At 41.6% G+C, this 12,350-nt stretch overlaps 1 protein-coding gene across 5 annotated transcripts in view; it reads right to left on the bottom strand.

Annotated features, from left to right (window-relative positions):
- CSMD2 (CUB and Sushi multiple domains 2) overlaps positions 1-12,350 on the bottom strand; it is a 492,033-nt gene that overhangs the window by 226,095 nt on the left and 253,588 nt on the right. For 3 of the 5 annotated variants that reach the window (XM_081199993.1, XM_081199989.1, XM_081199994.1), the window contains exons 7-8: positions 10,368-10,445; positions 1,094-1,181 (exon numbers count right to left, since the gene is read on the bottom strand). In XM_081199993.1, coding sequence (XP_081056119.1) covers positions 1,094-1,181; positions 10,368-10,445 — 166 coding nt within the window. Of the gene's footprint in view, positions 1-1,093; positions 1,182-10,367; positions 10,446-12,350 lie in introns of those variants that run through there. The other 2 variants (XM_081199996.1, XM_081199995.1) reach the window with 2 other exon arrangements.

Here is a 12,350-nt window from a genome sequence, read left to right as displayed (position 1 = left end):
TGGACCTTGTGCTTGCTGCTGAACCTATACGCTTACCACAAGCTTGGCATTATTGAAACTCTTTGATGGCCCAAATAGATTTTAAAAGAACAAGGAGCTTCTTATTGATCTTATCGTAGCTAGGTGGAGAAAAGCAAAATTTTGGAAGGGAAAATATTTAATCTTTTTCCCCCCTGTAGTTGCTAGCTAGAAATTTTGTATTTTGTAAAAAGGTAACAGAAGGGGAAGAAAGTATCTAAATATTCAAGCACTGCTTTTGACAGTTTGTTAAGTTTATATTAATTGTGTTGTCATGTTTACATTGCACCTTGGATTGCAATATGGCATCTGGATCCTATTTATCTCTGTAAGTGGGTGGGTGTTTGAGTTTTTGGGTAGTTTTCTTTTTTTGGTAGTAATGTCTTATCATTATTTATTATTATTTGTTGAATTTATATACCAGGAGGTCTCAGGACGGTTCACAGAACAATCTTATGACAGTGTCAAGGTTTTCTCTTTTGTAATATGTAAAAACCTAATAAAGGACTTTAAGGGGGTGGGGAAACTTGAATAAAAATCTCTTCTTACTTTGACATTAGTGCCACTGTCATTGTGTTCTGGGACAGGAGCTAGACATCTCCCAACATCTCATTTTTAGGTCAATCACTGCCAGTACACACTCCATACTGTTTCCCACACCAGCCAGCTAATTTCTTTCAGGAAAAGCTGGGCACAAAGGCAACAGCATTCCCTAGCCATGCCCTTGCCCATTGCAACTGATATTCAAAGCAAACTGCCTCTTCTTGTAAGGATTCTACGTAATAATTATGCTTAATGGCTGTCAGGAAAACTCCCCTCCACAAATTTGTCTAACTCCATTTTAAAAGCCTTCTAGACCATATCTGTAACCACCCTTGCAGCAGCTAATTACAGAAGCTAACTGTGCATAGGGTGAAGAAGCTTCTACCTCTGATCTGCTCTGAACAGACCTTCAAAGAATCAAGAGCAGTACTTTGCTGAAACATCTGCAGGGCCTGATGAAGACTGAAGCACACATGCACACACACACACACACACACCAGTGGAGTTGGGGGACAGATAAACAAATTCTTACCTGAAATCATTGCCTATCCTTTTGCCTTGGTCTGGAATCCCAGGGTCCGGACACATGTTATGTCCCTGGGACACACCAACCTGTGTTACTACAAAGCAAAAAACAGCATATACAGAGATAGAATAGAAGACAGAATCATTAAAAAAAAAAGTCAACTCTGTTGGTGAATGTGAAGAGAAAATGGAAAATTACAAGTTGGAATGCATTTAATTTGTATGTTTTCCCTTTTTTAAAAAAGCAACAAAATCTTTATATGTCTACTAAGGGAATAAGTGCAATGGAAATACTTAATTTAGCTCAGTCTACGCAGCAGCCTCTGAGATCCACCCATCGCTGCCCCCCACCCTGATGCGGAGCATGTTTTTGCCTATCTCTCATGCGCATACACACAAATCAAAGGGCACATTTCCAGAACCAGCTATTTAAAAGGACACCTGTGGAATGATTCAGAATATCTGTAAAAAGCCCACCATCACCAAGACACAGATGTGAATGAAAAAGACACAGCTAAATAAATAAATAAATAATGAATAAATAAGTTGTATAGTGTGACATCAAAAGTGTGCAGAGATATGAAGGGAGAAGAGGTCAGAAGCTGGTTGCAGTGTTCCAAAGTTGGTGATTTAGTTTGAATGTGGGGCAATCTGCAACAGAGCAAGCCTCTTCCTATTAGCAGAAGATAAAGAAAAGTCAACTGGACCAAGATTAACTCCATCCCACCCACTGCAGTCTTGCACTCTTGCCCACAAACACACACAGCAGGGATCAAACCAGGATGAAATGAGATTCAGAGAAAATATGTTGGTCTTTCAACTGTACACCAGCTTCTTTAAAAAAAAAAATCCCCAAAGTAATAAACAAAGAAACAAATAGTTTCTACTGCATAAATGTCATGCATCTTCATCATCATTGCTTTATTTTCTCCAACCCTTCTGTTATTTGATGCAGCTTAATTTTCTGACATTGCACTGGGTGGGTGGGTGGGTGAAGAAGAATGTGAAAGTTCTTTAGCAATGAATGGAAAAGCCACAGAGCATGAAAAAACGAATAAGGATGCCCAGTTCCCACTGCTGAGTGGCTAACTAAATCACACACACATACACACACAACTATACTATGTGTCCATTGGTCTCAGCAGATCCCCAAAGATCACTGTAGAAGACTGGGTGCCAGTGGTCATAACAATGATGAAAAGTACAGGTAGATCAATTTTGCACATAGAACTGAGGTATGCCACACAGTGAGCCCTCAACAGGGAGCCATGGTCAATGTTGGCTTTGGGACAACAGTACTTGGCAAGATACATAGGCTTGCAACCACATATGTTTCTGACAGGTTGTGCCTGCACTCAGAACCAGACAAGATCTCTTTAGAGGACAGCCGTATCACAGACCCCAGCACATAGTGAGACTGGGAGTGGTTGGGATCAGGTCATCCTTAGAATGACACTAAGGTCACAAAACATTTCTTTATCTATCTAATCTATCATCTATCTATCTATCTATCTATCTATCTATCTATCATCTATCATCTATCTATCTCATCTCTTTATATCATCTATCTATCATCTATCTATCTATCTATCTATCTATCTATCTATCTGTATCTATCATCTATCTATCATCTCACTTCCAGGTTTTTAATCCCAGCAACATTTGGGAAACTCCATCCCATTGTGTTCAAAATTGTGCCTCAATGTCTCTGACTTCCAGTAACTCTGCTGGTACTGATAGATAGCTCCCACCTTGACTGCCAGACCCTGACTTTCAATTTTGCTGACTTGGATGAACTGCTTTCCTGACTCAGCCTAGAAGACCTTGACACATTCACACATTTCACTTTGAGGGGTGCACAATGTTTTCTGAATGCACACTAGTAATGATGATGATGATGATCATGGTGTGTGGAGCAACCCTCAGTTGCGATGGTGGGATAAAGATTGGAGCAGTATTATCAGCATTCATCCTTGTATATTGTGAGTGCATTTGTATTCTCAGAAACAAGACGCAAGCCCCATGAGCACACATATGAAAAAAGTCCTCAACAACTCAATGCAATCTTTTTTTTTTTTAAAAAAAAGGTAACATCCCTTTATGGCTGATATTCTAGAAGAGTGTTTATTTTGCCTCTTTCTTCAATTCTAAAATAGGAGGCTCACCCCCACCACCTCACTTAGCAAACCCTGTCATCCATCCTCCCCAATTTCTGCCTTTGGGGCGCAGATCCATCACTCAATCTTGAAACTCTTGAAGGAGGGCTCTTCAGTTCTGTGCTTGCCCACACAGACATTTCCCTAAGGAACGAACCATTCATACAATCAACCTTCAGGTCATCCTATGAACCACAACATTTTATGAACCCAGTATCACCTCTCTGGGCCTTCTTTTCAAGCACATTGCATGGAAGGCCCAGTCCACAAACCATTTCTGTATACATGAACCAAAACAATTGCTGCAGAAGATGAAAGGCAGACTTGGAATGCCACATCCGTATACAAGGATGGGCTCATCATCCAGGTGGGAGACAATTTCCTTGCAGCTACCACATATGGACGCAACACTTTTTTCTGTGGAAGCACCATAACCATCAGCTATATTATTTAGAAGCCACTGATGACATGCTTGGTCCACCCATTTGGTTCCAGTCATCAACCTTTCTTAGGCCTGTGGGCACATTTAGATTTTTGAGTGAGTGTTGTGGGTGCCACCCTCTCTGGCCACTGCTTTCTCTCCCCTCCCTGTATCAGCCATGCGCCCCCCCCCCAAAAAAAAGAGAGAATGCATGCAGATACACATTTAGCTTTTCCGGGGAATTTGGGCAAAAGCCAGATTCAGTAGAATTTATCTGAGCCTTCAAAAGCACATAGAGCTGAAAGAGAAAGTGGGAAAAAGCGGCACTCTTGCAACTTCCTCCTTCAACTCCATGTACCTTATAAAGGAGGAAAAGGTACCCATCTTCACCACCTTATGACCAATGTGGCAGTGCAGGAGGGAGCAATCTAGAGGCTTTGTGGGTGTTTGAGTAAGATCCCAAGGTCTTGTGATGGTGAAGCAATCATCATATTGTCAGGGAAACAAGAGAACACCAATGCAACCCAATACTACTACTACTACTACTATTACAACTACTATTGCATCACTGTCAGTGTGTATGGCACTTTAGAGAGTCCTGAGAATGTGAACAAAAGAATATAGATCACAATAACCATGAGAAGGTGTCAGGATTTTACTTGACCCAGACTCACCACCATTAACCCTTCCAACCTGCCTTGATCCCTTGTTCTCCCTAGGATTGCTCCTCAAAAGCAAAGATGGCAGCTCAGAGTCAATGTAGGAATGCAGATTTGGCTGCCAGAAGTCACCAGATGACTCCTTGGCAGGAAGGGGAAGATCCAGCTGAGAACAATGAAGATGACGATGAAGAGCAGAAGTTGACAGTTTGTGGGGGTGGGGTGTGTGTTTTTGTTAGTTACTATGTTATACAGTTTTGTTTTTATATTGTAAACCACCCTGTGATCCTCTGATGAAGGATGGTATAGAAATGTAATTAATAGTAATAAGAGAAATAATAGCAATAATAGCAATAATAATAATTGTAATAATAATTCTCTCCATCTCCTCTGGACCCTTGTTGAGTTAGCAGCAACTTATTGAACTCTTTAATCCCCACTTGGCTCAATTTATTGAGCATTTTAATCACTTGGCTCAGATCCAGTTCCTATGCTGGATGCTAGTCACGGTCACAGAGCGCATTGGTTCCTGGGAACCAATAAGTGGTTTTAAGGATGGTTGGAAATCAAGGCAGTCAAGACACCATGGCTCTGTTTGCATGTCACATTAAATCATAGTTAAATAAACTATGGCATAATGTGAATGCAGAGTGTGCTGGTGCCTTGCTCCTAAATTGTGGATGCTTTGCTCCTTCTCAGCTCCCACTGCTGCTGCCATGCTGTCAGGAAACAAGCCATGCTCTAGCCTAATGTTATGTCCATGATTTGTTTTCTTCAAACAAACCATGAGTGATAAGTCTAGAACAAGCTTTGGTTATCACTCATGGTTTGTTTAGGAGCAAGTGTGGTTTAGTGGTTAAGAGTGTTGGACTAGGACCTGGGAGACTAGGGTTCTAGTCCCTACCTGACCATGAAGTTCACTGGGTCACCTTGGGCCAGTCACAGCCTAACCTACCTCACAGGGTCATTGTGAGGATAAAATGGAGGGGAGAGAACTGTGTACACCATAGTTGAGCTCCTTGGAGAAAAGATGGGATATGACCGTAATAATAAATAAACTAAATCGAGAGCAAAGAAGCCAGAAGCCTAGGTTCAGTAGTCAGACTATGAGCTGGGATAGCTCAGTCGGTAGAGCATGAGACCCTTGTTCTCAGGGTTGTGGGTTCAAGACACACGTTGGGTGAAAGATTCCTGCACTGCAGGGGATTGGAGTGGATGACCCTCAGAAAGAAGGGAAAGCAGCCTTCAGGCTGGAAAAGGGTTACCCACCCTGCCTAGACACTGACGTGTATCTTGTCCTTGCCTCTTGGACCAACCATCTGTGTCAGCCTGAAGGACAATCCAAAGTGCATGCAGATGGGGTGGCTGGAGGTGTCTTCTCCTTCTAGATCCTAGCTAGCCAATCTCTCCTCTGCAAAATAAATAAATACAATTTGCCAATTCACAGTTCTGTGTTAAATGTATCCAATTATGGTTTCATTGTTTGCTGTGATAATTTACTTCAGCTACTCAAAGGCCAGGCAAACCCTCGTCAATCCTCTCTCCCTCTGTACACAGCATTAATAAAGGGATAATTGATCCGTTTTTTCCTTGGGAGTGGGGGAAGCTTCCATTCAATGAGGGGTTGTCTTTTAATATCAGCTAGAAGATAAATGAGTTTCTTATTGTCTGGGGAAGCAGGATCTTTAGTTAAAAGAAAATGGGCCCTCCCATTAAAAAAAGCTTAGCTTTGGCCTGTTATTCCTCAAAGACTCTGTTGTTTTTGTTTTGTATTGTCTGGCAGATGTACAACAAAACACTTAGAAAACACAAAAGGACATGGCTGTGAACAAACAGAGGACATTTGTATTAAGGGCCTCAACTAATTCCATGATAAACTATCCTAAGGTTTCACATACACAACTGGGTGCTGGGGGGAAGGCTGCCTGTGTGGAGGTCAGAAGATAGGACTATTGGTCTTAACCCTTCTCAGGAGTGTGTACACAACCAAACAAGAGTGTAGGAACACAACTGTCAGGGTCCAAAGAGCACTACAAACTTGACACACACACACACTGCATGAATTGTTCATCTTAACATGGAGCCAGGACCATCCGACTAGGAGATCCATATACATGAAATCCACCAGACTGAGAAAGTCTTTCCAAAATTTGAATTGCTCCACCCACCTCTGTTCTCTCTTCTAGAGATTCTCCCTGGCAAAGGCCAACAACCCGAGGCCATTCAACAGCAAGAAAACTTGTCTTTTAAATTTCCTGAAATGGCCCTTGAAATTCTGGCAGCCATCAGGCCCTGCATGAGTATAGAATAGCTTGGTTGTGAACACTGAAATCTGTTGGTTGCAATCTGCTTTCCTTGGAAGCTTGCTCAAGTCCTGGAGTTTGCTGCATATTACCTATAACTGTACATTGTAGTCTAACAATATCCAGAGGGCAACTGGTTTCTCATCCCTGGTTTAGACTGATTCAGATGTACCAATAAATCATTGTTTCATGTCATGACAACACAATGTATTTTAGGTTTGTGTGCTCCTCCTCCTTCTCACCTTACATACATGTGCAGAAGATTTAATGCTGCTCATCACAGTTTGTAGCAACCTGAAGTTTCTGTTGCATCCAAACAAGGAAACTGTGGTTTGTACAAACTCAGTTAACCAAGTAAAGTATTAAACCAGGATCAAAGTGTTTTCTTTTCTGGTTTGTTAACTTGCTGTGCTTTGTATAGAACAGTCTTCTATTTTCAGATCACAAATGCCTTTTTCGGATGAACTTTGATGAAATGCTTTACATTTCCTCCACCTGTATGTGAAGGAAGAAGGAAGGGGGTATATGTGAGCCTGAGGTTCATGCCTTTAGCAACAACAAGCAATTTGTTGTTATGTATGAACTGAAACTTAGTTTGGTGCCCCACAGGTTCTTAGCATGGTTGGAAGGATGAGCTCAGAAGGATTGCTAACCACCCTCCCCTTGAACAGCAGACATACGAATCACCAGCGACTCTCTCAAATTGCAAAAAATGGCTCACCATGTAGCAAGGCACTTTTTGAGAAGCATAAGATCAAAGCCTGGTTTTCTGTCGCTGGGGGGCCTTTTCGCCTCCCATATACTTACAATTCATGTCTTAATTTTTAAAATGCCACTTCACAGTTCTATTTCAACAAATCCATTCTTTGGTTTACATGTAAACTACTCTCTGTACATATCCATTCAAAGCTGGTCCTATTATTAGGCAGAGTCAGGCAGCCACCTTGGGCTGCAGATGCTGGGGAATGGGGAGCAGCTAGTAGTGAGGTAGACAGAGTTGTGTATGCCACACATACACTAAACTAACCTGTTATCCTGGGGTACTATCATCAGCACTGAAGAAAGGTTCAGTTGCCACTTCATTCAGCTTCTGCACATGGAAGTGTACATGGAAGTGGACCCCATCTTACTCAACAAAATGTCTTGGAGAGGCCCTTGGCACATCCAGGTGCTAGACAATCTGAGTCTTCAGCTCATTATGGCTACTGGCTGGTTCTTGCTAGATTGCTTGCTAAGGAGCAGAACCACTCACTGCATTATGTTGAGCCCACACCATTCCTCTATAAAATACAGCAAAGGGTGTGTCAGTGTCGGATCAACAGTCTAAGCTTTGAGTGCTTAGATTACCTGTGTGCCTTGGATTAACTACGTGTATTGCCTGCTGAGTCATAGACCAGAGATTTGCATAGGTATCACACAAATCTCAATATTAAAGCCTTTGGAAATAATCATTCTTTGAGTTCTTGTTCTTCTTAAGCTGGGAGTCAGGATAGACAGCTGCTTTGTAGCCAAGATGTGGTCCTTCTAAGGAGACAGATGCAGGAACTGCCTATGTGGACATGTGAAACAAACTCTCTTGCTGCTAGAAATATGTCTGCAGGAATCATTGCTGCTAGTGAGTAGAGGACCCAGAAAGCCAAGATCTGATTGCACCTTGCATTAGCAGCCATTGCAAAAACTATATTGAAGTAATGGACAATCACTTTCACATCTATTTGGGAAGAAATAGTTTGACATTTTGGCTCCTGATACAATTAGGGCTGAGAAGATCAAGCATATTATATTTTTATTCTTAAACTTTCTACATTTTTAGAAAGACCCATGCCATGTTGAGAACATGGTGTGTCACTGAACTAAATATCTGATTTAAGACTCACTTGGTTGCAGGATGCCCAACCAGTGTCTTACAACACGATTAAGAACACAAATTATTATTTATTTTTGCTTTGTATGGCCAAAGCAGAGGGAAACCGAATATGCCCCAATATAAACTACTGTGCTGCTTCAGATGAATATGTGTTGAAGAAACAGGCACTGTGACTTACTCTGCCATGTTAAACACACGCAATCCGTCACAACTATAGCTTATCTCTCAGCTGCTGTCTCTCCTTGCTCATCAATCTCTTAAGAGTCCCACTATCCACACAGACAACCATGTGAAATAGATAACACATAACAGAGCACAGGTGGGGCTGAGTAGTTAATAGCAATATTCCCAGCCAAATAAGTTGGACTAGATCAAAATCAAATTTTATGTCACCATCTGAATCGGGTATTGTTACCCCTTCACCTTGAGAATGTTCCTTTAACTCTACATCCTGCTTTTCATCAACTAGCCAAACTACAGCCAGTTTGTGCAATCACAGCTCGGATGCCAGAAATGAGCAGAAGAGTAGAATGTCATTTGAAAGAGCAATTCAAAACCACTCTGGTTTTTTCCTGCTGTCTTTCTCTCTGATACAAATGCCCAAATGGAATTACTTTAAAACAGTCTGCATCCCATAATGCTACTAAACCACACAAATAGCACAAGTAACCTTTCCCCATACCGTCTTGAAAGATGTCAGTGTTTAGTATATTGACCCAAGGAACCAAGTGAGTTTTTAGTTCTGATCCTACGTTAAAGGTAAGCCTAGAGGCACTTCTGCACTGTCTAGGAATGACACAAACCTTTCCTGCACAGCCACCAGATGCCCACTCTTGCGCTGTTTCTATCCACATCCAGCAGGGGTAGACTTTGTGCTTTAAAATTTCAGTGATGCTCTGTGTAATGCCAAAATTTGGCTGTCTCCAGGCTCGCTCGTCATCCATTGTTCATCATTGTTGCAGCGCCCCCTGTGGCGCCCTCTTGGCTCAATGCCTAATGCAGGCAAACTGATCACACTCCTCTAAATCCACCTTTGACATCCAACTGCAAAATCCCAGCTCAGTTTCCATTCCAATGCAATTCTATAGAAAGAATCCACAGCCAAGGATTGCTCCACTTTGAAATCACATACCTATCAAAGGAGTGCATCTAATGCTTTTTGTGTGTGTAAGGGATCACATGTACAAACAAAAGATCACACACACAAAATGCCCAAAGGAGTCTGCTAACTTCAGTAAAGGAACAATCCCAGGACAAAACAAACTATCTATTCTAGCAAGTTCTTTGTTTAAAGAAAGGCAAAATTAGTGAAAAACTAAAAAGCACATCCGGAATAAGTGTGGTGAATATTACTATTTTCTCCTTTTGTCTTTTTCTTTAAGTTAGGCACAGTAAAATTCAATGACCAGGAATGGGAGAGAGGAAAGATCTCATTTCAGATTATCAGTGGAGTTACTGCAGCTTTTTTTGTTGCTTGCTTCCTCACCGCTGATCCAAGTCCTCTTACATTCACGCTAGACAAATACATCTGGTTGTCAAAAAATGTTTTTGCATCGTGATGACTCTATAGAGTATGTGACAAAAAGCAGAGATATCCGAGTCTCCCAAAGCCCTCCACAGGATTACTAACACTATAGATTGCACACATATGGCTTTCCCCTTCCCACCCATCCAGGCCGCATCTTGACAGTTAGTAGGTGCTTGCAAACAGAGCACCAGAAGAAGGAGGTGAGGCGAAAATGCAGGGTAGGAGGTGGGGGTAACAAGCATTAAAACTTGGGAGGAAGAGTGGCAACGTTCTGGAGATTGCTGTAGAGTCATGGAATGCTTAAGGCGCTAGTTCTCACTGAACGTGCAACGGTGGGTGAAACTTACACACAGATGTCTTCTGGTTTGTGTCCTTACTCGGCATCAATTTCACTCCCCGGGACTTCATCTCCATTTGTTTTTTGACTAGAGAGGTAACGAAAGGGAAGAGAGATCAGCAAAAGATGGACTGCAGCCTGCCAAGAAAACAGACTTTTCTACAGGCCAGTCCATTTGCAATGGATGCAAATCAGACATTGGGGAGGGGGGAGCAATGCTAAGGAATTGGTAGAAGAACAGTTCAATCTCCCAAAGGAATTTCACCCACAATGTGAAATGTAAAAGCCTTCTTCAGTTCCTCACCCCTGAGGATTACACTATATACACCTGATAAAATGGACTTTATCTTTTAAAGCTTATAATAGAATGCCTCTGCCTTTAAGGCAACAAAACACTGCTATTCTTGCAGACTTTTCCATGTAAATTGCTCTAAGTTCAGGTGGAATAATTTTCTCCAAAAGCTCCCAATCACAACAGGATGAATGACCCACATTAGTAGAATTACCCCCTATTTCCTTCTTTGCCACTCAGTTCCTGAGCCTCACCTGTCTCTCACCCTCTCAAAGATCCCCATGAAACCATGAAACAGCAGGCAATAGACTCTTCATTGGACTGTACATATTTAGTGCACGCCTTGCCAGCATCTTCAAAAAATACCAGGAAGGAGTTTCTCCCAGAGTAACAAAAAGGCATCAAGTAAACTATTTAGGGTTAATGCACCACTGAAGAATATACAGGGTATTTCAAATATAAAGAGATGCAACCAATGTTAGGTCCCATCTGCACTATATGTTTAAAGACCTATGATTTCACAGTCATGGTTTCCCCCAAAGAATTGTGAGAACTGTAGTTTGTTAGAAGACCCTGACCGATTGTTAAGGAACTCTGGGAACTGAAAATTCCATCCACTTTCTCTTGCTGGGAGGAAAGCAGATGGATGTGGTGTTTTGAGTCAATAAATAGAGGGATGGGAAAAGGTTAAGATACACCTTCCACCCACAGCTTTAGCCTTACAAATATAAAGGAAAGGGTAAGGGAAATAGTTACGTTTAATTTAGCTCTCTCTGTCCTTTGCAAGCATCTTCTGTCATCTGTCTAAACATAAACCTGTCTCTAAAAAGTAACACAAGAAATTGGTTCGGAACCCCCTAGTGTCTCTTCCATATGAGCAATGGCTTCTTGGAAATTTATCTTTTAAAGCACCCAACATGCAAACACTCAGACTATTATGTATAAGTTTTTTTTTTTTTAACCAAGCTTACTGGATTAGAAGCCCCTGGCATTTTCCTTAATCAGAGAGGAAATTATAACATTAATCTTTACTTGACTATTTTTGCAAAAAAGAAAAAAAGGTATGATTCAGGCAGGTGTATTTTTAATAAGCAAAGCAGCAATCATGACTTTGATATCCCTTTTCTTTTCTTTTTTTTAAAAAAAATCAGCTGAAAATCAGCAACTGAAAATTATGACTAAACAGCTTCAGGTATTAAATCTGAAAGATGATTCATAAAGATCACAACCTGAGTTTCTTAACCGCAGAACACAGTGGTGGGAGGGGAGGAGAACCCAGTCTGAATTAACACATAGGAAGCACCATGGCAGAGGTTTGGAACCGGATCCTGCTGGTGCTCTGGATTCTGACCTCCCACAACACCTGCAGGCCATTTTGACTAGCGAACAGGGGCACCCACTTGCCAATCACCTGACTTCATCACAGGTGAACTGCTTTCCTTTGCCTGAGTAATTTGAAATCCGCAGTCCCCGCAAACCCTGATTTCAGTAGGATGCTGCATATTTAACACAACTGCAGCTATAGAGCAAGATGGGTATGATTTGGGGAAAATGGTCTCCTGAATGAAATTAAGACCCTGGAAGGCCAAAGTGATCCTGTGAGCCAGAAAATCTACACTGCTGAGTTGTAGACACAATCCACCTTCCCCAAAAAGTTCTGATGTGAAGAACACAGGAAGCTGTTTCATGCTATTTGTCAAT

Source organism: Podarcis bocagei (assembly GCF_964188305.1).
Source record: "Podarcis bocagei genome assembly, chromosome: 7".
Lineage (NCBI taxonomy): Eukaryota > Metazoa > Chordata > Lepidosauria > Squamata > Lacertidae > Podarcis > Podarcis bocagei.
This window is presented reverse-complemented; position numbering and strand designations above follow the sequence as displayed.